This window comes from Fundulus heteroclitus, chromosome 24, assembly GCF_011125445.2.
Source record: "Fundulus heteroclitus isolate FHET01 chromosome 24, MU-UCD_Fhet_4.1, whole genome shotgun sequence".
In the NCBI taxonomy this organism is placed as follows: Eukaryota; Metazoa; Chordata; class Actinopteri; order Cyprinodontiformes; family Fundulidae; genus Fundulus; species Fundulus heteroclitus.
In genome coordinates, this window is record NC_046384.1 from 1,349,834 (window position 1) to 1,376,127 (window position 26,294).

The 26,294-nt window shown below is 48.5% G+C and overlaps 1 protein-coding gene across 1 annotated transcript in view; it reads right to left on the reverse strand.

Annotated features, from left to right (window-relative positions):
- Positions 1-1,174: 1,174 nt before the first annotated feature.
- Positions 1,175-26,294, reverse strand: part of LOC118557878 (protein NLRC3-like) — a 32,181-nt gene continuing 7,061 nt past the window's right edge. The window contains exons 4-6 of the mRNA XM_036128355.1: positions 21,016-22,295; positions 20,441-20,931; positions 1,175-1,379 (exon numbers count right to left, since the gene is read on the reverse strand). Of these exons, the coding sequence (XP_035984248.1) occupies positions 1,190-1,379; positions 20,441-20,931; positions 21,016-22,295 (1,961 nt within the window). The 3' untranslated portion in view covers positions 1,175-1,189. The remainder of the gene's footprint in view (positions 1,380-20,440; positions 20,932-21,015; positions 22,296-26,294) is intronic.

The following is a 26,294-nucleotide window of genomic DNA, read 5'->3' on the forward strand; positions in this document are numbered from 1 at the left end:
CTCCAGCGCCGATTTAAAGTGAGGAGCCAACAGAGCATCCGGGCTGATGGGGCTCCCAGTACCTCCTTTTTCACATCCTGGGAGGAGGAGGATGGAGGAGAACAGCTGGAGCCAGATGTTCCTCTGGATCATGGTCTGCCAGGCAGAAATGGTCTGCAGACTAATAGAAATGATGATTCTTCAGTTTTTCTTTGCTTTCCTTCTTGGTGCTCAAACTTGTTGGCTTGTTGCTGAACGGTAGCGCTGAGTCCAGAGAGCGTCTGCTGCAGTAGAGCTTTTTACTTTTCAATATTGTGCTGTAGTTTTAATAGCCACACTGCTGGCTCCTGGTTCTGGTTCTGTCTGATTGAGCTGTCAGACTGAAGAGGACGGTTCCTCTCTGAGCCGCACCAACAGAACAGCAGCTTCAGGACAAAGCTGAGCTGCTGGAACCTGCTGGTGCCGTCCATCCAACCATTTTCCACCAGGCTGATCCCTGCTGGGGTCCTGAGGGCTGCTGGTGTCTATCTGCAGCTGTCAGTGGCTGAGAGGCGGGCTTCACCTGGACAGGTAAGCAGCCTATCACAGGACAACACAGAGACAGACAGGACAACCAACCATTCACACACACACACTCACACCTAAGGAGGATTTAGAGAGGCCAGTTAAGCTAACAGTCATGTTTTAGGACTGTGGGAGGAAGCCGGAGTACCCAGAGAGAACCCACGCATGCACAGGGAGAACATGCAACCTGCTGGTGCCGTCGCTTTGATTTACTTTACATTTTCTCTCTTTGTTCTTCTCAGACATTCATTTTTTAGATAATGCTGTTTTATTATGTTTATTTTACTGTTTATGTGTCTGAATGTGATGCTGGCACTACTCTGGAGGAACAAAGATTAATGTTTCATGTAAAGATGTGACAAAGAAATGAAAAATAAAGATAAATTATCTGATCTGGTTATCTAAATCTTTCCTAAATCAAATTTAAACATCTCCATCAATAATTCACATCATTTGACTTATTTTTCTAATTTTTGTTCTTCAGTCCAAAGCATTTTAAGTGTTAAATGTTCAACTCTGAAAATATCAAAGAAGAAAATAAATAATTGACAAGGCAAAACATTTGGACAGCAGGTTGTCTGTAAAAAAAATGTCAGAACAAAATTATTAATTAAAATAAGTTTTAAAGTAGCAGTGAAGATAAAACCTACGTCAGCTCCTTTACTTTACAGAATGGAGTCTCCAGGATCTCACAGAGACGCTTCATCTCAGAGTCTCCAATGGTTCTTCCTCCATCAATGATCTTCTCTATTTCCAGGTCAGTCAGGGAGGGGTTGGACTTCAAAGCTGAGGCCACAACTTCACATCCAGTCATGTAGAGCCTACAGCCCACTAGTCTGTGATGAGAGAAAGAATCAGATCAGTTGTAGTTAAATCAGACTAATAAAGACTGATAAACAGGCTAAAAGATGATGACTAAACAGTGATGTCATCATCAGATGAACATCTGCTCTTCACATCAATGTCCTGTTTGACCCACACAGAGAATCTCTTCAGTCTCTTCAGGTCTTGGTTCTACTAAAGAGCTGCTGTGTCTCTGCTTTGGTTAAAAGCTTCATTTAACCACAAAGATGAAGAAAGATCATCTAGAGTAAAACAACAGAACTGACTAAATCTATCTGGATGTCCATGGTAGCATTTGGCCGTCTCCTCTATGTAAATTATCACCAGATTATCTCTAGACATATGTGAGTCTAGTGATAATACACTATGGTTGTTTTGGCTTCATCTCACTTCCAAATCATCTCTAACTATACATACAAGTGACGCCTCTTCCTTTTACTGGAAGTGACCAAACTGGGTAAAATTACTAGTAATGTATCAAAAAGAAACCAGGAGGCTCCAGTTTTCATTTAGTAAAGAGAGTCATGACTTAATGTAACAGATAACGGCGTTACGTTACTTCCACTAGAACACAGTGTGTTACTACAACTGCATCAATAAAGCAGCTTTTCTTCACAGCATGCTCTCCGCTGCAGGAGTTTACCAGTGGCTGACTTAGTTTAGCACTTTACTTCTTCAGTGGTATAATAGCTGAAGTACATTCTACCTGCTGCTGTCTGCAGTGGAGGGAGCCCTATTTCATTTACTACAAAGTCTGTTTTAGCTTGATATATTGCTGCAAGAGAAGATTTTGTTACAACCATTTATAGCTGGTTGCAGCTTGTTAATGTGCAATAATTATCAAGTTCAAAAACATTTGGTTTATTCATTGTTTTTCTATTATGAACATTAAGTATAATAATAATAATCATCATATCTACATAATTATATTAAAATTGATAGATGTCTTGACTCTTGACTCACTTGTGCCACCACACACTAAAATGGTAGATTAGTGGACAATGTTTTCAGATTTATGCTCAATTCATTATTTATTCATTATTATGTATTTTATATGTGACACTTGAACTCTGAATTCTTTTTACAGTTCCACTAACAGGAAAGTCATCCTAATGCTTTGACATCTTAGATCCAGTGTCCGAAATTAACTTCCTGATTCACCGGCCAAGTTGGCCGGTAGGTGTAAAAATCAACCGGCCAGGCATATTTTTTTACCGGCCAAAATATTAATCCTCACCAGACCTCTCAATTTTTACCAAAAATTAAGAGTGAGATTATGTTCATTTGGGGGGTTAACCTCATTGGTGCGTTGCACGCGAGGGATAAACGGTGGGAAAATGCATAAATGAAGACTGTAAAGGGCTCCTTTAGAGGGAAGAGAATGACAAATGGATCTAAGGTAAAACCCCTGATGTTCCAAGTTCCTTAAAATGACCCTTAAAAGTGTGCACCTAAATTACATGTAATTTTGCGCACCTGAATTCAAGCTCAAGGAACCACGCCCACGGAAGCACCACTGGTTCTGTGTCGTTAGAAACAAAAGAGCATGAAACACAGCCACTGACTCTCCTATTCATTTAATTTGGGACATTTTGGTACGAGTGGAAGGACATTAAACGTAGTGATTCACGTTTTGAAGGCTGGCCGCTGATAAAAGCACCTGGCTCCTAGGAGGGGGGGGGGCAGTAAGAGCGGTGCAGCACAGAAACACGCCGCATGTGATTAAAAAAAGCAGAAGAAATGAGAAGAAAACTTCTAAACAGACTAATTGACGTTTTAGACTGTATCTGGTTAGCAGATCTGTTTTCTGATCCAGCGTGCAGCCATGACTGGTTCCTCTTGTGTTTTAAAGCCAGACCTATCAGCTCTGAGCCACTCTGAGCATTAAAGCCACTCACACCTGCAGATGGAGGCAAAGGAGAAGGCCGGCTCAGCTTCAGGTAAGCTCCACCTGCTACCAGGCTCCACTTTGCCCTCTTTCACAAGGCCATGGCTGATGTTCTGTGTGTGGGTGACCATCAGTGTTTGGCTTCTGTGTGTTATGTGTTATTGGTTCAGGGCCCAAAGCTGCAGTCTGCTATAGCAATGTGAAAGGTGCTGCTGAGATCAGAGCAGAGCTGGGAGAGCAACAGGCTGCTGCTGCTGAGGGTGACTTTACTTTTGCTCTGTTTCTGTTTGCTGCAGCCTGATAAAAACACTGTTTCCTTTTAATTAGGAACCCAGTAATCAGTTATTTCCTGAGTTACAACCTTCAGTCAATCAGTCTGATGGTGAACATGATTAAATGATCAATCATAGTTGATGATGAAATCCAACTCCACAAAATCATCAAGTAGCTCTTAGACAGCAGCTAAAGCATCTCAGCTGAAGTCTGTAGCCTGGTGTCTGTAGACAGGATCAAATACGCTCTAAATGAACACTTTCTGAGCTCCGTTAACACCACTTAGTCTGGGGGGGTTGATGCGTCACTTTGTGCTTGAATTCAGGTGAACATAATTACCTTACATGTAATTTAGGTGTCCACTTTTAAGGGTCATTAAGGGACTTGTAACTGAAGGGGCTTCAGCTCAGACCCTCATTCCTCCTCTTCCCTCTAAAGGAGCCCTTTACTCTCTTTATTGATGCATTTTTCCTCACTGTTTATTTCTGACATGCAGCGCACCAATGGGGGAAAATCCTCCCACCTCAATGATTCCTCACCGCTATCATTAAGTATAAATTATGCTGGTGCCAGACGTTACCAAATAGTGTTTTTTCTACAGTCTCTTAATAACCAGTGAGACGCAGAGCTTGAAAAGCTGCAGTGTTCACTTCACCTCTGTGAGCAACATATATGTCCAAAACCTGAGGTTATATCAAGCTACATGGCTTAATAAAAGAATCAAGTTACAGCGTCATTTCTTTTAGATTTCTTAGTTTAGATCAAACTGATTTAGCCCCATTACATGAAATTACAACATGGATTTTTTTAAAGAGCTGTATAGCATATTTTTATTTCAGAGGAGCAGTCCTGCTATGGAGGAACTGAGAGATGTGCACATCTTTCAGGGTTCTAATTTTATTGCCATTAAATTATTTACATTTTCTGCAGTGAGATTTAGCTCCAGCATGTAGTAACCCATGTAGTAACCTGTAGTTATTAAAGTATTTCTGATTCTGATTAAAAAAGGAGTGTAATAATGCCGACAGAAACTTACAACTACTTTATAACTTTATTCAGTGATTATTTGTACATGTGGGGTCTGTTTCATGTGATCCATTCATGCGGGTCTATCTAGTAACAAAATCTATTTTACAAGAATAAAGCAGCAGCTGAATGGACTCAGGAAGGTGGAGTTTTGGTTGCAGCAGACAGAATTTCTGGAGATGAGCCAAAATCAGAGCAAACTGGATTTTCCTCAGAAATCTGGCATGGACCACAGAGCCGTTTACTTGTTGAGAAGGTGCAATATTGAGCGTAAATGTTGTGAATAGAGATTAAACAGACGTGATTCTGCTCATATCAGGCAGTCTTGGTATGTTGGAACAATCCCAGGAGAACAGTTTGGTGTTTTTCTGTTTAACCCACTAACTGGACAGTAAGGTGTTGACACTCCTCTTTCACTTTTTAACCAAAGGAAAACATCTCCACTTCCATGTCTAGTCAGTTAAAATGAGACGCAGTTGACTGGATCCATTCTCCACCGCTCCCCCAGCCCAAAAAATGAACATAATCTCACTCTGAACTTTCCCTAGAAGTTGAGAGGTGTGATGATAGCGGATCTAGTTAGCTGAAATCTTTCTCTTCTAACTCTGTTCCAGCTCCATAACATAGTGGAACAAGCCAAAGGGCTCCTGAGAGACACTGTGGCGTTGTTAGGCTTGGCTTGTCATGGACTGTTGCTGCTGTCCTCACAACAGGAGACTATGTGAAGCTAGACAGCCACCAAGATGAAGAAAGTTCTCCACACAAGGCTTGATGTCCTTCACTTCTCTGAGGAACCTTTATTCAGAGATCTGACCAAGATGGGAGGTCTCACTCTGATTAAATATCACACCCAAACCTTTTTAACTATTGTTAGCATGGATTTACTGTGACTAATGTTAAACTATGAACTAGTTTATTATCTTATTTATGTCATTTATTCCCACCATGAATGTATTGCTGTCTTAACAAAAGGCAGGACACTGTTCATTTGTTCTCTATTGTTCTTGATCTCAATGGTCTTTTTCCTGGTTAAATAAAACTAAAATGAAGGCTTACTCCAAGGGTTGAAGATGTCAGTGACAGTTGTAGACACTGGCAGACAAACATAGTTGTGGACTGTTTCAGAGAACAATGAAAGCTAACCTGTTACTTAGAGGTTAGGAACTGAACAGCAGACAAACCAAGGCTGGTCAACCATGCCGCTCATCTGGGCTGTTTTTCACACAATGTTTCTGATCTTCTCTGATTTATTTAGTTTTTACAAAGAAGTCATTTACGGCCCAGATTACCATCACCAGCGGACCAGAAGTGGCCCACAGACCATCAGTTCAATAGCCCTGACCCAAAGAGGGATTTTCTAAAGAGGTGAATTATAGCCGCACATCTTCCTTTCCGACCTCTGTTTTCGTCAGCTCCGATTCCTGGCGCAAAGAACTCCAAGCGACGCAGACGCGTTCCAACTCTGCCTAAGTTCCGGTCAGCTTCGCTTCATAGCGCGCCGGGGTCTTTCTCAAACTGATCCCGTGGGGCTGGCTCTTGGTTCGCGGATCCGCCGACTCATCCGGGACCTTCTCTGGTTTTCATCGGCTTTGCGGCGCCACCTTGCCGCTCGTCCCGGCCGCAACTTTTCAGCCGGATCTACTCTCTCATTCACTCGCTAATGCGTTCAGAGCCAGCTCAGGTAATATGTATTCACCCATGTTCGTCCTCTATTCAGGCGAACGTGTTTCATTTTACTGTTTGTTTTCCTTTTCTTCTTCTTCTGGTGTTGCCGGTAGCCACCGGGCTTGTGGTGGCATTGCTGCCACCTACTGGTTGGAGTATGAAGTGCATTTTAAATTCAGCAATTGATACCAATCGTTATTAAACCGCTGCAACTCTGGTGCAATTTGGCATCTGCGTTCTCTGCCTATTCCCTGCGTTCTCTGCCATGTTCCCTGCGTTCTCTGCCATATTCTCTGCGTTCTCTGCCATATTCCCTGCATTCTCTTTCTCTGCCTATTCCCTGCGTTCTCTGCCTATTCCCTGCGTTCTCTGCCATATTCTCTGCGTTCTCTGCCATGTTCCCTGCGTTCTCTGCCATGTTCCCTGCGTTCTCTGCCATATTGCCTGCGTTCTCTGCCATGTTCCCTGCGTTCTCTGCCATGTTCCCTGCGTTCTCTGCCATATTCCCTGTGTTCTCTGCCATATTCCCTGCATTCTCTGCCATGTTCCCTGCGTTCTCTGCCATGTTCCCTGCGTTCTCTGCCATGTTCCCTGCGTTCTCTGCCATATTCCCTGTGTTCTCTGCCATATTCCCTGCATTCTCTGCCATATTCCCTGCGTTCTCTGCCATGCCCCCTGCGTTCTCTGCCATGTTCCCTGCGTTCTCTGCCTATTCCCTGCGTTCTCTGCCTATTCCCTGCGTTCTCTGCCATATTCCCTGCGTTCTCTGCCTATTCCCTGCATTCTCTGCCATGCTCCCTGCGTTCTCTGCCATGCTCCCTGCGTTCTCTGCCATATTCCCTGCATTCTCTGCCATGTTCCCTGTGTTCTCTGCCATGTTCCCTGTGTTCTCTGCCATATTCCCTGCGTTCTCTGCCTATTCCCTGCGTTCTCTGCCATGTTCCCTGCGTTCTCTGCCATGTTCCCTGCGTTCTCTGCCATGTTCCCTGCCATGTTCTCTGCCATGTTCCCTGCGTTCTCTGCCATGTTCCCTGCGTTCTCTGCCATGCTCCCTGCATTCTCTGCCATGTTCCCTGCCATGTTCCCTGCGTTCTCTGCCATGTTCCCTGCGTTCTCTGCCATATTCCCTGCATTCACTGCATATTCCCTGCGTTGACTGCCTATTCCCTGCGTTCTCTGCCATGTTCCCTGCGTTCTCTGCCATGTTCCCTGCCATGTTCTCTGCCATGTTCCCTGCCATGTTCTCTGCCATGTTCCCTGCGTTCTCTGCCATGCTCCCTGCATTCTCTGCCATGTTCCCTGCCATGTTCCCTGCGTTCTCTGCCTATTCCCTGCGTTCTCTGTCATATTCCCTGCGTTCTCTGCCATATTCCCTGCGTTATCTGCCATGTTCCCTGCATTCTCTGCCATGTTCCCTGCGTTATCTGCCATGTTCCCTGCATTCTCTGCCATGTTCCCTGCGTTCTCTGCCATGTTCCCTGCGTTCTCTGTCATATTCGCTGCGTTCTCTGCCATATTCCCTGCGTTATCTGCCATGTTCCCTGCATTCTCTGCCATGTTCCCTGCGTTCTCTGCCATGTTCCCTGCGTTCTCTGCCATGTTCCCTGCGTTCTCTGCCATATTCCCTGCGTTCTCTGCCATATTCTCTGCGTTCTCTGCCATGTTCCCTGCATTCTCTGCCTATTCCCTGCGTTCTCTGCCATATTCCCTGCATTTTCTGCCATGTTCCCTGCGTTCTCTGCCATCTCCCCTGCATTCTCTGCCTATTCCCTGCGTTCTCTGCCTATTCCCTGCGTTCTCTGCCATATTCCCTGCGTTCTCTGCCTATTCCCTGCGTTCTCTGCCTATTCCCTGCGTTCTCTGCCATATTCCCCTGCGTTCTCTGCCATCTCCCCTGCGTTCTCTGCCATATTCCCTGCGTTCTCTGCCATCTCCCCTGCGTTCTCTGCCTATTCCCTGCGTTCTCTGCCATATTCCCTGCGTTCACTGCCTATTCCCTGCGTTCTCTGCCATATTCCCTGCATTCTCTGCCATGTTCCCTGCCATGTTCCCTGCCTTCTCTGCCTATTCCCTGCGTTCTCTGCCATATTCCCTGCGTTATCTGCCATGTTCCCTGCATTCTCTGCCATGTTCCCTGCGTTCTCTGCCATGTTCCCTGCGTTCTCTGTCATATTCCCTGCGTTCTCTGCCATATTCCCTGCGTTATCTGCCATGTTCCCTGCGTTCTCTGCCATGTTCCCTGCGTTCTCTGCCATGTTCCCTGCGTTCTCTGCCATATTCCCTGCGTTCTCTGCCATATTCTCTGCGTTCTCTGCCATGTTCCCTGCATTCTCTGCCTATTCCCTGCGTTCTCTGCCATATTCCCTGCATTTTCTGCCATGTTCCCTGCGTTCTCTGCCATCTCCCCTGCATTCTCTGCCTATTCCCTGCGTTCTCTGCCTATTCCCTGCGTTCTCTGCCATATTCCCTGCGTTCTCTGCCATATTCCCTGCGTTCTCTGCCTATTCCCTGCGTTCTCTGCCATATTCCCTGCGTTCTCTGCCATCTCCCCTGCGTTCTCTGCCATATTCCCTGCGTTCTCTGCCATCTCCCCTGCGTTCTCTGCCTATTCCCTGCGTTCTCTGCCATATTCCCTGCGTTCACTGCCTATTCCCTGCGTTCTATGCCATATTCCCTGCATTCTCTGCCATGTTCCCTGCCATGTTCCCTGCCTTCTCTGCCTATTCCCTGCGTTCTCTGCCATATTCCCTGCGTTATCTGCCATGTTCCCTGCATTCTCTGCCATGTTCCCTGCGTTCTCTGCCATGTTCCCTGCGTTCTCTGTCATATTCCCTGCGTTCTCTGCCATATTCCCTGCGTTATCTGCCATGTTCCCTGCATTCTCTGCCATGTTCCCTGCGTTCTCTGCCATGTTCCCTGCGTTCTCTGCCATATTCCCTGCGTTCTCTGCCATATTCCCTGCGTTCACTGCCTATTCCCTGCGTTCTCTGCCATATTCCCTGCATTCTCTGCCATGTTCCCTGCCATGTTCCCTGCCTTCTCTGCCTATTCCCTGCATTCTCTGCCATATTCCCTGCGTTATCTGCCATGTTCCCTGCATTCTCTGCCATGTTCCCTGTGTTCTCTGCCATGTTCCCTGCGTTCTCTGTCATATTCCCTGCGTTCTCTGCCATATTCCCTGCGTTATCTGCCATGTTCCCTGCATTCTCTGCCATGTTCCCTGCGTTCTCTGCCATGTTCCCTGCGTTCTCTGCCATGTTCCCTGCATTCTCTGCCATATTCCCTGCGTTCTCTGCCATATTCTCTGCGTTCTCTGCCATGTTCCCTGCATTCTCTGCCTATTCCCTGCGTTCTCTGCCATATTCCCTGCGTTCTCTGCCATGTTCCCTGCGTTCTCTGCCATGTTCCCTGCCATGTTCTCTGCCATGTTCCCTGCGTTCTCTGCCATGTTCCCTGCGTTCTCTGCCATGCTCCCTGCATTCTCTGCCATGTTCCCTGCCATGTTCCCTGCGTTCTCTGCCATGTTCCCTGCGTTCTCTGCCATATTCCCTGCATTCACTGCATATTCCCTGCGTTCACTGCCTATTCCCTGCGTTCTCTGCCATGTTCCCTGCGTTCTCTGCCATGTTCCCTGCGTTCTCTGCCATGTTCCCTGCCATGTTCTCTGCCATGTTCCCTGCGTTCTCTGCCATGTTCCCTGCGTTCTCTGCCATGCTCCCTGCATTCTCTGCCATGTTCCCTGCCATGTTCCCTGCGTTCTCTGCCTATTCCCTGCGTTCTCTGCCATATTCCCTGCGTTCACTGCCTATTCCCTGCGTTCTCTGCCGTATTCCCCGCATTCTCTGCCATGTTCCCTGCCATGTTCCCTGCCTTCTCTGCCTATTCCCTGCGTTCTCTGCCATGTTCCCTGCGTTCTCTGCCATGTTCCCTGCGTTCTCTGTCTATTCCCTGCGTTCTCTGCCATATTCCCTGCGTTATCTGCCATGTTCCCTGCGTTCTCTGCCATGTTCCCTGCGTTCTCTGCCATGTTCCCTGCGTTCTCTGCCATGTTCCCTGCGTTCTCTGCCATATTCCCTGTGTTCTCTGCCATATTCTCTGCGTTCTCTGCCATGTTCCCTGCATTCTCTGCCTATTCCCTGCGTTCTCTGCCATATTCCCTGCATTTTCTGCCATGTTCCCTGCGTTCTCTGCCATCTCCCCTGCATTCTCTGCCTATTCCCTGCGTTCTCTGCCTATTCCCTGCGTTCTCTGCCATATTCCCTGCGTTCTCTGCCTATTCCCTGTGTTCTCTGCCTATTCCCTGCGTTCTCTGCCATATTCCCTGCGTTCTCTGCCATCTCCCCTGCGTTCTCTGCCATGTTCCCTGCGTTCTCTGCCATGTTCCCTGCCATGTTCTCTGCCATGTTCCCTGCGTTCTCTGCCATGTTCCCTGCGTTCTCTGCCATGCTCCCTGCATTCTCTGCCATGTTCCCTGCCATGTTCCCTGCGTTCTCTGCCTATTCCCTGCGTTCTCTGCCATATTCCCTGCGTTCTCTGCCTATTCCCTGCGTTCTCTGCCATATTCCCTGCGTTATCTGCCATGTTCCCTGCATTCTCTGCCATGTTCCCTGCGTTCTCTGCCATGTTCCCTGCGTTCTCTGTCATATTCCCTGCGTTCTCTGCCATATTCCCTGCGTTATCTGCCATGTTCCCTGCATTCTCTGGCATGTTCCCTGCGTTCTCTGCCATGTTCCCTGCGTTCTCTGCCATGTTCCCTGCGTTCTCTGCCATATTCCCTGCGTTCTCTGCCATATTCTCTGCGTTCTCTGCCATGTTCCCTGCATTCTCTGCCTATTCCCTGCGTTCTCTGCCATATTCCCTGCATTTTCTGCCATGTTCCCTGCGTTCTCTGCCATCTCCCCTGCATTCTCTGCCTATTCCCTGCGTTCTCTGCCTATTCCCTGCGTTCTCTGCCATATTCCCTGCGTTCTCTGCCTATTCCCTGCGTTCTCTGCCTATTCCCTGCGTTCTCTGCCATATTCCCTGCGTTCTCTGCCATCTCCCCTGCGTTCTCTGCCATATTCCCTGCGTTCTCTGCCATCTCCCCTGCGTTCTCTGCCTATTCCCTGCGTTCTCTGCCATATTCCCTGCGTTCACTGCCTATTCCCTGCGTTCTCTGCCATATTCCCTGCATTCTCTGCCATGTTCCCTGCCATGTTCCCTGCCTTCTCTGCCTATTCCCTGCGTTCTCTGCCATATTCCCTGCGTATCTGCCATGTTCCCTGCATTCTCTGCCATGTTCCCTGCGTTCTCTGCCATGTTCCCTGCGTTCTCTGTCATATTCCCTGCGTTCTCTGCCATATTCCCTGCGTTATCTGCCATGTTCCCTGCATTCTCTGCCATGTTCCCTGCGTCTCTGCCATGTTCCCTGCGTTCTCTGCCATGTTCCCTGCGTTCTCTGCCATATTCCCTGCGTTCTCTGCCATAATCTCTGCGTTCTCTGCCATGTTCCCTGCATTCTCTGCCTATTCCCTGCGTTCTCTGCCATATTCCCTGCATTTTCTGCCATGTTCCCTGCGTTCTCTGCCATCTCCCCTGCATTCTCTGCCTATTCCCTGCGTTCTCTGCCTATTCCCTGCGTTCTCTGGCCATATTCCCTGCGTTCTCTGCCTATTCCCTGCGTTCTCTGCCTATTCCCTGCGTTCTCTGCCATATTCCCTGCGTTCTCTGCCATCTCCCCCTGCGTTCTCTGCCATATTCCCTGCGTTTCTCTGCCATCTCCCCTGCGTTCTCTGCCTATTCCCTGCGTTCTCTGCCATATTCCCTGCGTTCCCTGCCTATTCCCTGCGTTCTCTGCCATATTCCCTGCATTCTCTGCCATGTTCCCTGCCATGTTCCCCTGCCTTCTCTGCCTATTCCCTGCGTTTCTCTGCCATATTCCCTGCGTTATCTGCCATGTTCCCTGCATTCTCTGCCATGTTCCCTGCGTTCTCTGCCATGTTCCCTGCGTTCTCTGTCATATTCCCTGCGTTCTCTGCCATATTCCCTGCGTTATCTGCCATGTTTCCCTGCATTCTCTGCCATGTTCCCTGCGTTCTCTGCCATGTTCCCTGCGTTCTCTGCCATGTTCCCTGCGTTCTCTGCCCATATTCCCTGCGTTCTCTGCCATATTCTCTGCGTTTCTCTGCCATGTCCCCTGCATTCTCTGCCTATTCCCTGCGTTCTCTGCCATATTCCCTGCATTTTCTGCCATGTTCCCTGCGTTCTCTGCCATCTCCCCTGCATTCTCTGCCTATTCCCTGCGTTCTCTGCCTATTCCCTGCGTTCTCTGCCATATTCCCTGCGTTCTCTGCCTATTCCCTGCGTTCTCTGCCTATTCCCTGCGTTCTCTGCCATATTCCCTGCGTTCTCTGCCATCTCCCCTGCGTTCTCTGCCATGTTCCCTGCGTTCTCTGCCATGTTCCCTGCCATGTTCTCTCCCATGTTCCCTGCGTTCTCTGCCATGTTCCCTGCGTTCTCTGCCATGCTCCCTGCATTCTCTGCCATGTTCCCTGCCATGTTCCCTGCGTTCTCTGCCTATTCCCTGCGTTCTCTGCCATATTCCCTGCGTTCACTGCCTATTCCCTGCGTTCTCTGCCATATTCCCTGCATTCTCTGCCATGTTCCCTGCCATGTTCCCTGCCTTCTCTGCCTATTCCCTGCGTTCTCTGCCATATTCCCTGCGTTATCTGCCATGTTCCCTGCATTCTCTGCCATGTTCCCTGCGTTCTCAGCCATGTTCCCTGCGTTCTCTGCCATGTTCCCTGCGTTCTCTGCCATATTCCCTGCGTTATCTGCCATGTTCCCTGCATTCTCTGCCATGTTCCCTGCGTTCTCTGCCATGTTCCCTGCGTTCTCTGCCATGTTCCCTGCGTTCTCTGCCATATTCCCTGCGTTCTCTGCCATATTCTCTGCGTTCTCTGCCATGTTCCCTGCATTCTCTGCCTATTCCCTGCGTTCTCTGCCATATTCCCTGCATTTTCTGCCATGTTCCCTGCGTTCTCTGCCATCTCCCCTGCATTCTCTGCCATATTCCCTGCGTTCTCTGCCTATTCCCTGCGTTCTCTGCCATATTCCCTGCGTTCTTTGCCATCTCCCCTGCGTTCTCTGCCATATTCCCTGCGTTCTCTGCCATCTCCCCTGCGTTCTCTGCCTATTCCCTGCGTTCTCTGCCATATTCCCTGCGTTCACTGCCTATTCCCTGCGTTCTCTGCCATATTCCCTGCATTCTCTGCCATGTTCCCTGCCATGTTCCCTGCCTTCTCTGCCTATTCCCTGCGTTCTCTGCCATATTCCCTGCGTTATCTGCCATGTTCCCTGCATTCTCTGCCATGTTCCCTGCGTTCTCTGCCATGTTCCCTGCGTTCTCTGTCATATTCCCTGCGTTCTCTGCCATATTCCCTGCGTTATCTGCCATGTTCCCTGCATTCTCTGCCATGTTCCCTGCGTTCTCTGCCATGTTCCCTGCGTTCTCTGCCATATTCCCTGCGTTCTCTGCCATATTCCCTGCGTTCTCTGCCATATTCTCTGCGTTCTCTGCCATGTTCCCTGCATTCTCTGCCTATTCCCTGCGTTCTCTGCCATATTCCCTGCATTTTCTGCCATGTTCCCTGCGTTCTCTGCCATCTCCCCTGCATTCTCTGCCTATTCCCTGCGTTCTCTGCCTATTCCCTGCGTTCTCTGCCATATTCCCTGCGTTCTCTGCCTATTCCCTGCGTTCTCTGCCTATTCCCTGCGTTCTCTGCCATATTCCCTGCGTTCTCTGCCATCTCCCCTGCGTTCTCTGCCATATTCCCTGCGTTCTCTGCCATCTCCCCTGCGTTCTCTGCCTATTCCCTGCGTTCTCTGCCATATTCCCTGCGTTCACTGCCTATTCCCTGCGTTCTCTGCCATATTCCCTGCATTCTCTGCCATGTTTCCTGCCATGTTCCCTGCCTTCTCTGCCTATTCCCTGCGTTCTCTGCCATATTCCCTGCGTTATCTGCCATGTTCCCTGCATTCTCTGCCATGTTCCCTGCGTTCTCTGCCATGTTCCCTGCGTTCTCTGTCATATTCCCTGCGTTCTCTGCCATATTCCCTGCGTTATCTGCCATGTTCCCTGCATTCTCTGCCATGTTCCCTGCATTCTCTGCCATGTTCCCTGCGTTCTCTGCCATGTTCCCTGCGTTCTCTGCCATATTCCCTGCCTTCTCTGCCTATTCCCTGCGTTCTCTGCCATATTCCCTGCGTTATCTGCCATGTTCCCTGCGTTCTCTGCCATGTTCCCTGCGTTCTCTGCCATGTTCCCTGCGTTCTCTGTCATATTCCCTGCGTTCTCTGCCATATTCCCTGCGTTATCTGCCATGTTCCCTGCATTCTCTGCCATGTTCCCTGCGTTCTCTGCCATGTTCCCTGCGTTCTCTGCCATGTTCCCTGCGTTCTCTGCCATATTCCCTGCGTTCTCTGCCATATTCCCTGCGTTCTCTGTCATATTCCCTGCGTTCTCTGCCATATTCCCTGCGTTATCTGCCATGTTCCCTGCATTCTCTGCCATGTTCCCTGCGTTCTCTGCCATGTTCCCTGCGTTCTCTGCCATATTCCCTGCGTTCTCTGCCATATTCTCTGCGTTCTCTGCCATGTTCCCTGCATTCTCTGCCTATTCCCTGCGTTCTCTGCCATATTCCCTGCATTTTCTGCCATATTCCCTGCGTTCTCTGCCTATTCCCTGCGTTCTCTGCCATCTCCCCTGCGTTCTCTGCCATATTCCCTGCGTTCTCTGCCATCTCTCCTGCGTTCTCTGCCATATTCCCTGCGTTCTGCCATATTCCCTGCGTTCTCTGCCATATTCCCTGCGTTCTCTGCCTATTCCCTGCGTTCTCTGCCTATTCCCTGCGTTCTCTGCCATATTCCCTGCGTTCTCTGCCATATTCTCTGCGTTCTCTGCCATATTCCCTGCGTTCTCTGCCATATTCCCTGCGTTCTCTGCCTATTCCCTGCGTTCTCTGCCATCTCCCCTGCGTTCTCTGCCATATTCCCTGCGTTCTGCCATATTCCCTGCGTTCTCTGCCATATTCCCTGCGTTCTCTGCCATGTTCCCTGCGTTCTCTGCCTGTTCCCTGCGTTCTCTGCCTGTTCCCTGCGTTCTCTGCCATATTCCCTGTGTTCTCTGCCATATTCCCTGCGTTCTCTGCCTATGCCCTGCGTTCTCTCCCATGTTCCCTGTGTGTTCCCTGTGTTCTCTGCCATATTCCCTGCGTTCTCTGCCATATTCCCTGCGTTCTCTGCCATATTCCCTGTGTTCTCTGCCATATTCCCTGCGTTCTCTGCCTATGCCCTGCGTTCTCTGCCATGTTCCCTGTGTGTTCCCTGTGTTCTCTGCCATATTCCCTGCGTTCTCTGCCATATTCTCTGCATTCTCTGCCTATTTACTGCGTTCTCTGCCATGTTCCCTGCGTTCTCTTCCATGTTCCCTGTGTGTTCCCTGCGTTCTCTACCATATTCTCTGTGTTCTCTGCCATATTCCCTGCGTTCTCTGCCATATTCCCTGCGTTCTCTGCCATATTCCCTGCGTTCTCTACCATGTTCCCTGCGTCCTCTGCCATGTTCCCTGCGTTCTCTGCCATGTTCCCTGTGTGTTCCCTGCGTTCTCTGCCATATTCCCTGCGTTCTCTGCCATATTCCCTGCGTTCTCTGCCATATTCCCTGCGTTCTCTGCCATATTCCCTGCGTTCTCTACCATATTCCCTGCGTTCTCTGCCATGTTCCCTGCATTCTCTGCCCTGTTCCCTGCGTTCTCTGTCATATTCCCTGCGTTCTCTGCCTATTCCCTGCGTTCTCTGCCTATTCCCTGCGTTCTCTGCCATATTCCCTGCGTTCTCTGCCATATTCCCTGCGTTCTCTGCCTATTCCCTGCGTTCTCTGCCATGTTCCCTGCATTCTCTGCCATGTTCCCTGCGTTCTCTGCCATGTTCCCTGCGTTCTCTGCCATATTCCCTGCGTTCTCTGCCATGTTCCCTGCGTTCTCTGCCATGTTCCCTGTGTGTTCCTTGCGTTCTCTACCATATTCCCTGCGTTCTCTGCCATATTCCCTGCGTTCTCTGCCTATTCCCTGCGTTCTCTGCCATATTCCCTGCGTTCTCTGCCATATTCCCTGCGTTCTCTGCCATATTCCCTGCGTTCTCTGCCATATTCTCTGCATTCTCTGCCATATTCCCTGCGTTCTCTATCATATTCCCTGCGTTCTCTGCCATGTTCCCTGCATTCTCTGCCCTGTTCCCTGCGTTCTCTGTCATATTCCCTGCGTTCTCTGCCTATTCCCTGCGTTCTCTGCCATATTCCCTGCGTTCTCTGCCATATTCCCTGCGTTCTCTGCCTATTCCCTGCGTTCTCTGCCATGTTCCCTGCATTCTCTGCCATGTTCCCTGCGTTCTCTGCCATATTCCCTGCGTTCTCTGCCATGTTCCCTGCGTTCTCTGCCATGTTCCCTGCGTTCTCTGCCATGTTCCCTGTGTGTTCCCTGCGTTCTCTACCATATTCCCTGCGTTCTCTGCCATATTCCCTGCGTTCTCTGCCTATTCCCTGCGTTCTCTGCCATATTCCCTGCGTTCTCTGCCATATTCCCTGCGTTCTCTGCCTATTCCCTGCGTTCTCTGCCATATTCTCTGCGTTCTCTGCCTATTACCTGCGTTCTCTGCCATGTTCCCTGCGTTCTCTGCCATATTCCCTGCGTTCTCTGCCATATTCCCTGCGTTCTCTGCCATGTTCCCTGCGTTCTCTGCCATGTTCCCTGTGTGTTCCCTGCGTTCTCTGCCATATTCCCTGCGTTCTCTGCCATGTTCCCTGCGTTCTCTGCCATGTTCCCTGCGTTCTCTGCCATGTTCCCTGTGTGTTCCCTGCGTTCTCTACCATATTCTCTGCGTTCTCTGCCATATTCCCTGCGTTCTCTGCCATATTCCCTTCGTTCTCTGCCATATTCCCTGCGTTCTCTACCATATTCCCTGCGTTCTCTGCCATGTTCCCTGCGTTCTCTGCCATGTTCCCTGCGTTCTCTGCCATGTTCCCTGCGTTCTCTGCCATGTTCCCTGTGTGTTCCCTGCGTTCTCTACCATATTCCCTGCGTTCTCTGTCATATTCCCTGCGTTCTCTGCCTATTCCCTGCGTTCTCTGCCATGTTCCCTGTGTGTTCCCTGCGTTCTCTGCCATATTCCCTGCATTCTCTGCCATGTTCCCTGCGTTCTCTGCCATGTTCCCTGCGTTCTCTGCCATGTTCCCTGTGTGTTCCCTGCGTTCTCTACCATATTCCCTGCGTTCTCTGCCATGTTCCCTGCGTTCTCTGCCATGTTCCCTGTGTGTTCCCTGCGTTCTCTACCATATTCCCTGCGTTCTCTGTCATATTCCCTGCGTTCTCTGCCATGTTCCCTGCGTTCTCTGCCTATTCCCTGCGTTCTCTGCCATGTTCCCTGCGTTCTCTGCCTATTCCCTGCGTTCTCTGCCATGTTCCCTGCGTTCTCTGCCATGTTCCCTGCGTTCTCTGCCATGTTCCCTGTGTGTTCCCTGCGTTCTCTGCCATATTCCCTGCGTTCTCTGCCATGTTCCCTGCGTTCTCTGCCATGTTCCCTGCGTTCTCTGCCTATTTCCTGCGTTCTCTGCCATATTCCCTGCGTTCTCTGCCATGTTCCCTGCGTTCTCTGCCATGTTCCCTGTGTGTTCCCTGCGTTCTCTACCATATTCTCTGCGTTCTCTGCCATATTCCCTGCGTTCTCTGCCATATTCCCTTCGTTCTCTGCCATATTCCCTGCGTTCTCTATACCATATTCCCGCGTTCTCTGCCATGTTCCCTGCGTTCTCTGCCATGTTCCCTGCGTTCTCTGCCATGTTCCCTGCGTTCTCTGCCATGTTCCCTGTGTGTTCCCTGCGTTCTCTACCATATTCCCTGCGTTCTCTGTCATATTCCCTGCGTTCTCTGCCTATTCCCTGCGTTCTCTGCCATGTTCCCTGTGTGTTCCCTGCGTTCTCTGCCATATTCCCTGCATTCTCTGCCATGTTCCCTGCGTTCTCTGCCATGTTCCCTGCGTTCTCTGCCATGTTCCCTGTGTGTTCCCTGCGTTCTCTACCATATTCCCTGCGTTCTCTGCCATGTTCCCTGCGTTCTCTGCCATGTTCCCTGTGTGTTCCCTGCGTTCTCTACCATATTCCCTGCGTTCTCTGTCATATTCCCTGCGTTCTCTGCCATGTTCCCTGCGTTCTCTGCCTATTCCCTGCGTTCTCTGCCATGTTCCCTGCGTTCTCTGCCTATTCCCTGCGTTCTCTGCCATGTTCCCTGCGTTCTCTGCCATGTTCCCTGCGTTCTCTGCCATGTTCCCTGTGTGTTCCCTGCGTTCTCTGCCATATTCCCTGCGTTCTCTGCCATGTTCCCTGCGTTCTCTGCCATGTTCCCTGCGTTCTCTGCCTATTTCCTGCGTTCTCTGCCATATTCCCTGCGTTCTCTGCCTATTCCCTGAGTTCTCTGCCTATTCCCTGCGTTCTCTGCCTATTCCCTGCGTTCTCTGCCTATTCCCTGCGTTCTCTGCCATGTTCCCTGCGTTCTCTGCCATGCTCCCTGCTTTCTCTGCCTGTTCCCTGCGTTCTCTGCCTATTCCCTGCGTTCTCTGCCATATTCCCTGCGTTCTCTGCCTATTCCCTGCGTTCTCTGCCATGTTCCCTGCGTTCTCTGCCATGTTCCCTGCGTTCTCTGCCATGTTCCCTGCGTTCTGCCATATTCCCTGCGTTCTCTGCCATGTTCCCTGCGTTCTCTGCCATGTTCCCTGCGTTCTCTGCCATATTCCCTGCGTTCTCTGCCTATTCCCTGAGTTCTCTGCCTATTCCCTGCGTTCTCTGCCTATTCCCTGCGTTCTCTGCCTATTCCCTGCGTTCTCTGCCTATTCCCTGCGTTCTCCGCCATGTTCCCTGCGTTCTCTGCCATGTTCCCTGCGTTCTCTGCCATGCTCCCTGCTTTCTCTGCCTGTTCCCTGCGTTCTCTGCCTATTCCCTGCGTTCTCTGCCATATTCCCTGCGTTCTCTGCCTATTCCCTGCGTTCTCTGCCATGTTCCCTGCGTTCTCTGCCATGTTCCCTGCGTTCTCTGCCATGTTCCCTGCGTTCTCTGCCTATTCCCTGCGTTCTCTGCCATGTTCCCTGCGTTCTCTGCCATATTCCCTGCGTTCTCTGCCATATTCCCTGCGTTCTCTGCCATATTCCCTGTGTTCTCTGCCATGTTCCCTGCTATGATTGTTCATTCATCACGTGCATCAGCCAGAAATTGACCTTTCACCTGACCTTTCACCTCTCCATCCACCTCACCTCATCTTTCCATTCATCTTGTTTAAATTTTGGAAAGCCTTTGCAGCAATGGCCCTCTTTGCTAAGCTTTCTCATCTTTTCTCCTTCATTGCTCATCCTTCTCTCTGCCTTCTGAACTTGCTGACGCTCTGGCCTGGACCTCAGCATTTTTTGGGGGGGAACATCCCTATTCTCATACATCTGTTTATCTACGTTAAAGTATAAATCATGTTTCCTGATTTATGTTTCCTGCCGAGGTCCGAGTATTTCCATTTAGACGTTCCCCTTTGCAAGCCTTTCAGTTCCAAGTATCATCCTGAGACTGACCATCTCTATTCATTCACCTCAACATACACCTCCCCTCATCTCCCCATTCATCTCACTCAACTTTGGTAGAACTTCAAGGCAACCGGCCTGTTTGATGCACCGCCTCGACCTCGGTAATTTTTGGGGGGAAATGTCCCTGTTCTCATACGCCTGCTTATGCATATTGAAGTATAATTCAGCGTGAATTTTTCCTGCTGAGGTCTGAGCGCCAAACTCTTAAAATATTGTATCAATAAAATTCTTCTAATTGCCTTTTCTTTCTGTGTGAGTTTTTCAGATTGAAATGGGTAACAGCCCAATGAGTGAAGAGCTGTTTAAAGTTTAAAATGTGTCTCTGGATGATTGAATCTTTCTAAAAGATCAAAATCTCTAAATACCAAAAGCTGCAGCAGAGCTGACCTGAATGAGCTGAAGATTTAGAAATCTGATGGTTGAAATAGTCCAAAGTATGAAGGAAGTAGTTAAAGGTCCAAAAACGTCCAGAACCGACTGAATAATGAAGAATAAACCGGACGGCAATAATGCTGAGTCAGCATCAGTCAATGAAGACATCTGGACTCACCGAGCCTTTCTGCAGTTCCTCACAGCTGGAACCAGTCTCAGTCGTCCTGATTCTGATGTGTTGTACTTCTCCAGGTCCAACTCATCCAGAACCTCCTCTGACATCTGCAGCATGTAGGCCAGAGCTGAGCACTGATACTCTGAGAGCTCCTCTGATCTGTTCTCTGATTTCAGGAACTGTTGGATCTCCTGATAAACTGAGAGGTCCTTCATCTCCATCAGACAGTGGAAGATGTTGATGCTTCTGTCAGGAGAGATTCTATCAGTGTTCATCAACTTCAGGTTGATGATGACTCTCTGGATGGTTCCTGGACGGTTCTCTGTCTGACCCAGCAGGCCTCCTAAGAGTCTCTGGTTGGACTCCACAGAGAGGCCATGAAGGAAGCGAGCAAACAGGTCCAGGTGGCCATTTTCACTTCTGAGGGATTTATCCATGATTCTCTCCAGGAACTCATCCAGAGATGTTTCACCGTATTTATCTCCCAGGAAGTTCTCCAGAGATGTTCCACTGTATCTACCTCTCAGGAAGTCATCCAGAGATGAGTAATTCTGGTATTCTCCCAGGAAGTTGTCCACCACCTGTGTGTTCCTGCTGGTGAAGCAGTGGAACATGTAGACTGCAGCCAGAAACTCCTGAATGCTCAGATGAACGAAGGAATAGACCGAGTCACCGTCCATCCCTTTCTCCTCTGTAAAGATCTCAGTGAAGAACCCTAAATAGAGAGGAGCATCTTGGACATCAATGCCACACTCTTTCAGGTCTGATTCATAGAAGATCAGGTTTCCTTTCAGAAGCTGATCAAAAGCCAGTTTTCCAAGAGGCAGAACCTTCTCTATGTTCTCTGGAGTCCAGAGTGTTTTTAGCTCAGGTCCTCCTTCATACTTGTTCTTTCTCTGTTTGATCTGAGTCTCCAGGAAGCGGATGTACATCTCAGTCAGGGTCTTTGGCAGCTCTCCTTGGTCTCTGATCTTTAACTCGTCCTCCAGAACATTAGCAGTGATCCAGCAGAAGACTGGGATGTGGCACATGATGAAGAGGCTTCGTGATGTCTTGATGTGGGAGATGATCTTGTTGGCCTTCTCCTCATCATCACCAAATCTCTTCCTGAAGTACTCCTCCTTCTGTGGGTCAGTGAACCCTCTGATCTCTGTCTCCAGGTCAATGAACTGCTTTCGGATCTTACCGGCTGCTGCAGGTCTGGTGGTTATCCACAGGAGAGCAGAGGGAAGCAGATCACCACTGATGAGGTTTGTCAGCAGAACATCTACTGAGGTGGACTTTGTGACATCTCTCACAGTCATATTGTTGTAGAAGTCCAGAGGAAGTCGACTCTCATCCAGACCATCAAGGATGAAGACCACTTTGAACTGTTCAAAGCTGCAGATTTCTTTGGTCTCAGTGAAGAAGTGATGAACAAGGTCCACCAAGCTGAACTTTTCTCCTTTCAGTGCATTGAGCTTTCTGAAGGTGAATGGAAATATGAAGTGGATGTCCTGGTTGGTTTTGTCTTCAGCCCAGTCCAGAATGAACTTCTGTGTTAAGACAGTTTTCCCAATGCCAGCCACGCCCATTGTCATCACTGTTCTGATTGGATCTTTTCTTCCAGGTGGGAGTTCAAAGATGTTTTCTCGTCTGATTGTTGTTTCTGATCCACTGGTTTTCTTGGATGCTCTTTCAATCTGTCTGATCTCATGTTGATCATTGACCTCTGTACTTCCTCCCTCTGTAATGTAGAGCTCTGTGTAGATCTGATCCAGAAAGGTTTTTTTTCCAGCTTTAGGAATGCCTTCATTCAGACATTGGAAATTCTTCTTCAGAAACTCTTTAAAGTCTCGTTGACACCGACCAAAAACAGCTGAATAAAGACACAAGAGGAGACACTTCAGTGAGACACAAATGATCAGAACTATTTCTGATCTTTTCAGTGGGGGTTTGCACACTAGATTTCATGAGCCTATTAAAATCCAATACTGTCATTAAATATATTGGTTTTATAGGAATGTGTCATAAATCTGTGCAGCAGATAGTTGTCTATCTGTTGTGTTGTGGACCAGCTGACTGTTTGCCACTCTCTAACCTGCTCCACTCTGCTCTGCTAATTAGTGGGAGCAGCAGCACCTGTTACGGCCCTAATTACCTTCATTCCTGTTACCTGTACTCCTGCCTTTATATACCGGTCTCCCACAGTCATTCCCACCAGTTTCTTGTAAAGCCATAGTGAGAGTAGACCATGCAGTGTTCTATGCGTGTCTTGCCTGCCTTCACCTGGTCAGACTCTCATTTGGCCTCTGAATTCTGGACACCAACCTGCTGACCTGTTTTTGACCAAGCCCTCTGTCTCCCTTGTGGATACCTCTGTCTGGTTCTGCACTCTGTGTCTGACCCCCACTTGGTTTCAGATCCCCTTTCTGTTTCAGGCCTGTTCCCCTTCATCGTGAAGTGAACCTACAACCCACTTCCTGTAACTTCACCTTCATCACTACCAGGACCCAGGCGGAGCCCCAGGACCTACTTAGTGGATCCAGTGCACCCTCCTGGACTCTGAGAAGGTTGGTGGCTTTATTTTAGTGTTCACTAGGACTCACAGAGTCCTTCGCAGATATTAACTTGTCTAACTAACCTCTTTCCATTTCAGGGGTTCCTGCGAGTGTTCCTGGCTGTTTTCATGTCTCACACAGAACGTTTGTTTCTGTAAGTTTTTGAAACAGCTCATGATGTTCAACTGATTTTTTTTTTGGGTCTTCTGTATCAGGTACTGCAACAAGTTGTCTAAACACGGGGGTCATTGTCATTACTACTACAGACCATAACAAGGGAGAAATAAAATATGTAATTATGTAATATTATTGGACTCAGGCCCAATAATACTCAGGTCAACAGTGCTGGTATTATTGGACCTCAGTGCAGAATTTGACACTGTTTAATTCTCCATTCTATTAGATCGCCTGGAAAACTGTGTCTTTCTGTTAAACCTGACTGGTTTATATTCTTCATGTAGGACAGGGCCTCAATTCCTTTACCTCTATAGGGCAAGGACTCTTTAGCCAAAGCGGAGTGCCGATGGTCACCATGATAAGGGCTGTCTGAATAGTGCAGTCAGCAATGAAGGAGGTAGGAAAAGTAGTCTGTATGCTTTCTCTCTCACAGCAGTCCAAAGCTCCTTTCCTCCCCACAATAGAGTTCTTTATGTTGACCCAGTGATAGGTTACTGAACAGGAGCTAGGAGCTGTTATTGAGGGTATTAGGATGGAACCAGTAGGTCAGGATATAAGTTTACATCAGAGGCTCAGGTCTACTCTGCATCCCCAGAACCAAACATTCAGAAGCAGCATTTAGTTCCTTTGCTCTACGTATCTAGAACAAACTCTGAGGACTACAGAAGTACTGAAGCCCAGAGTTCCTTTAAATCAATGTTTATGTTTAGGTTTTTAACCTTAATTTAAAGGAACCCACTTCTCGTGTGAGCTCAATCAAGCTATTCTCTCACTGGAGCTTGCTGCTTCTGCTTCCTTGGGGTTAATATTTTTGGCAGTAGGTTGGTTGGTCCAGTCGGTATCCATCACTGCTCGTAATTGGTTACAATGACTGCTGTCCTTTGTCATTGCTCCGTCTCTTAAAAAACAGAACGGAAGAGCTAGGACCCCTGACCCCTGTCAGGACAACAGCTGAATAAACTCTGTGTAGATCTGATCCAGAAAGCACCTATGCAGTGTACATTCAGCACTGAATTATCTTGTTACTGAAACATGCTTTATAAATAAACCTGCCTTGCCCTGCCTGTCATCATGAAGTGCTTTGAGAGTATCCTGAAGGACACCAAGGATACCATTCCTGCTGGCCTGGACAGCCTTCAGTTCACCTACAGGTAGAACTGTTCTACAGAGGATGCTGTCTTGTTGGCCCTTCACTCAGCTCTGACTTATCTACAGTCTACCATCACCTATGGTGGGATGCTCTTTGTGGACATCAGCTCATTCTTCATCACTGTGGTCAGAAACATGTGGATGGGTTAGGACTACTGTGGTGGGTCTCATATCCAACAATGGTGAGACCCACTATAGAAATAATAAGACCAAGTAGGTCATAGTGGACTACAGGAGGTCCAGGAGAACTGAACATGCTCCTCTCTACATACAGGGGGAGGTGGTGGAGCGGGTCATTCATATCTCCTCTGACCTCCTGGACTGTGAACACCTCCCACCTGGTAAAGAAAACCCAACATCTTCTCCTTTTCTAGGGAAACTAAAATGAACTGGACTTTCTACTTAGCTGCTAAGAAACTTTTACAGAGCCACAATCAAAAGCATTTTGTGTCTCAGTGTGACCGTGTGGTGTGGCAGCAGCACTGCACAGGAGAAGAAGGGTTTAGCACAGGTGTTGAGATCAGCACAGGGGATTATGGGATGCCGTCTACAGATCTACGCTATGAGTCCAGGAAAGGGCCAGACATATTTCCACAGATCCCACCCACCTGGTCAATGACCTGTTTCTCCCACTTCTATCAGAAAAAGGATTAGGGACATTAAATAAACAAATTAGAGACTTAAACAGCTTCTTTCCCAGAGCTCAAAACTGAAACACTGACAATTCAAGATTTTTATAGAAAGCTTTAATAACGATAACATTAATAATCTTTATTTCTAATTAAAACAAACATCCCGGTGAAATATGACCTCTGTGTTTAACCCATCTGTCAATGACCAATGAGCCACTGGGGACCATCCAGGAGCATTCTGGGACTAAGGGTCTGTCTCAGGGACCCAGAGTGGCCGTCTGTGGGATTCAAACCAAGGAAGCACCCTTTCCAGGAAAAGATAAGATAAGATAGTCTTTATTGATCTCACAATGGAGAAATTCAATCGTCACATCGGCTCATACAAGAAGGTGCAGAGTAGGGAAGGTGCATTCAGTTATATACAGTGAATCTTCATATATACAATGGATCAAAAAAAAATACCAAAGAAAAAATACAAAAAAGGAAATAGGAATGTAGATGTCTCATTTACATTCTTAGTGGTCTATATATATATATATATATATATATATATATATATATATATATATCTACTTAAATATATACATATATCTATGCGCCTACTTACATACGCACCTACGCGTATGTAAGTGCATATACATTGTATACATTTGTACATACATACATACATACATACATACATACATACATGTGTACTGACTTATGTTCAGGTGATGATAGCAGCAGAAGTCACTACATCAGGATTATTGCACGGGTTGTAGTACAGTGTATTAAATAGATTATTGCACCTTGGTTATTGCACATTAAATATTACAGTTATGGTCACAGTTGCAGTTACAGTGCAGCATTGTAAAATCTGATAGCAGCAGGAATGAATGACCTGCGGTAGCGCTCCTTTTTACAGACAGGATGTCTAAGTCTTGCACTGAAGGAGCTGCTCAGCTCCTCTACAGTCTGGTGCAGGGGGTGGAAGGTGTTGTCCATGATGGATGTGAGCTTGGACAACACCCTCCTCTCAGCTACTTCCTCCACAGAGTCCAGAGAGCAGCCCAGGACAGAAGTGGCCTTCCTCACCAGCTTGTTCAGTCTCTTTCTGTCCCGCTCTGCGCTGCCAGGAGCCCAGCAGACGACAGCGTAGAGGAGGGCTGAGGCCACCACAGAGTCATAGAAGGTCTTAAGCAGAGGCCTGCTCACTCCAAAGGACCTCAGCCTCCTCAGGAGGTGGAGGCGGCTCTGGCCCTTCTTATACAGGGCGTCGGTGTTATGTGTCCAGTCCAGCTTATTGTTGACGTGAACACCCAGGTATTTGAAACTCTCCACAGTTTCTATGTCCTGCCCCTGGATGTTCACAGGTGAGTG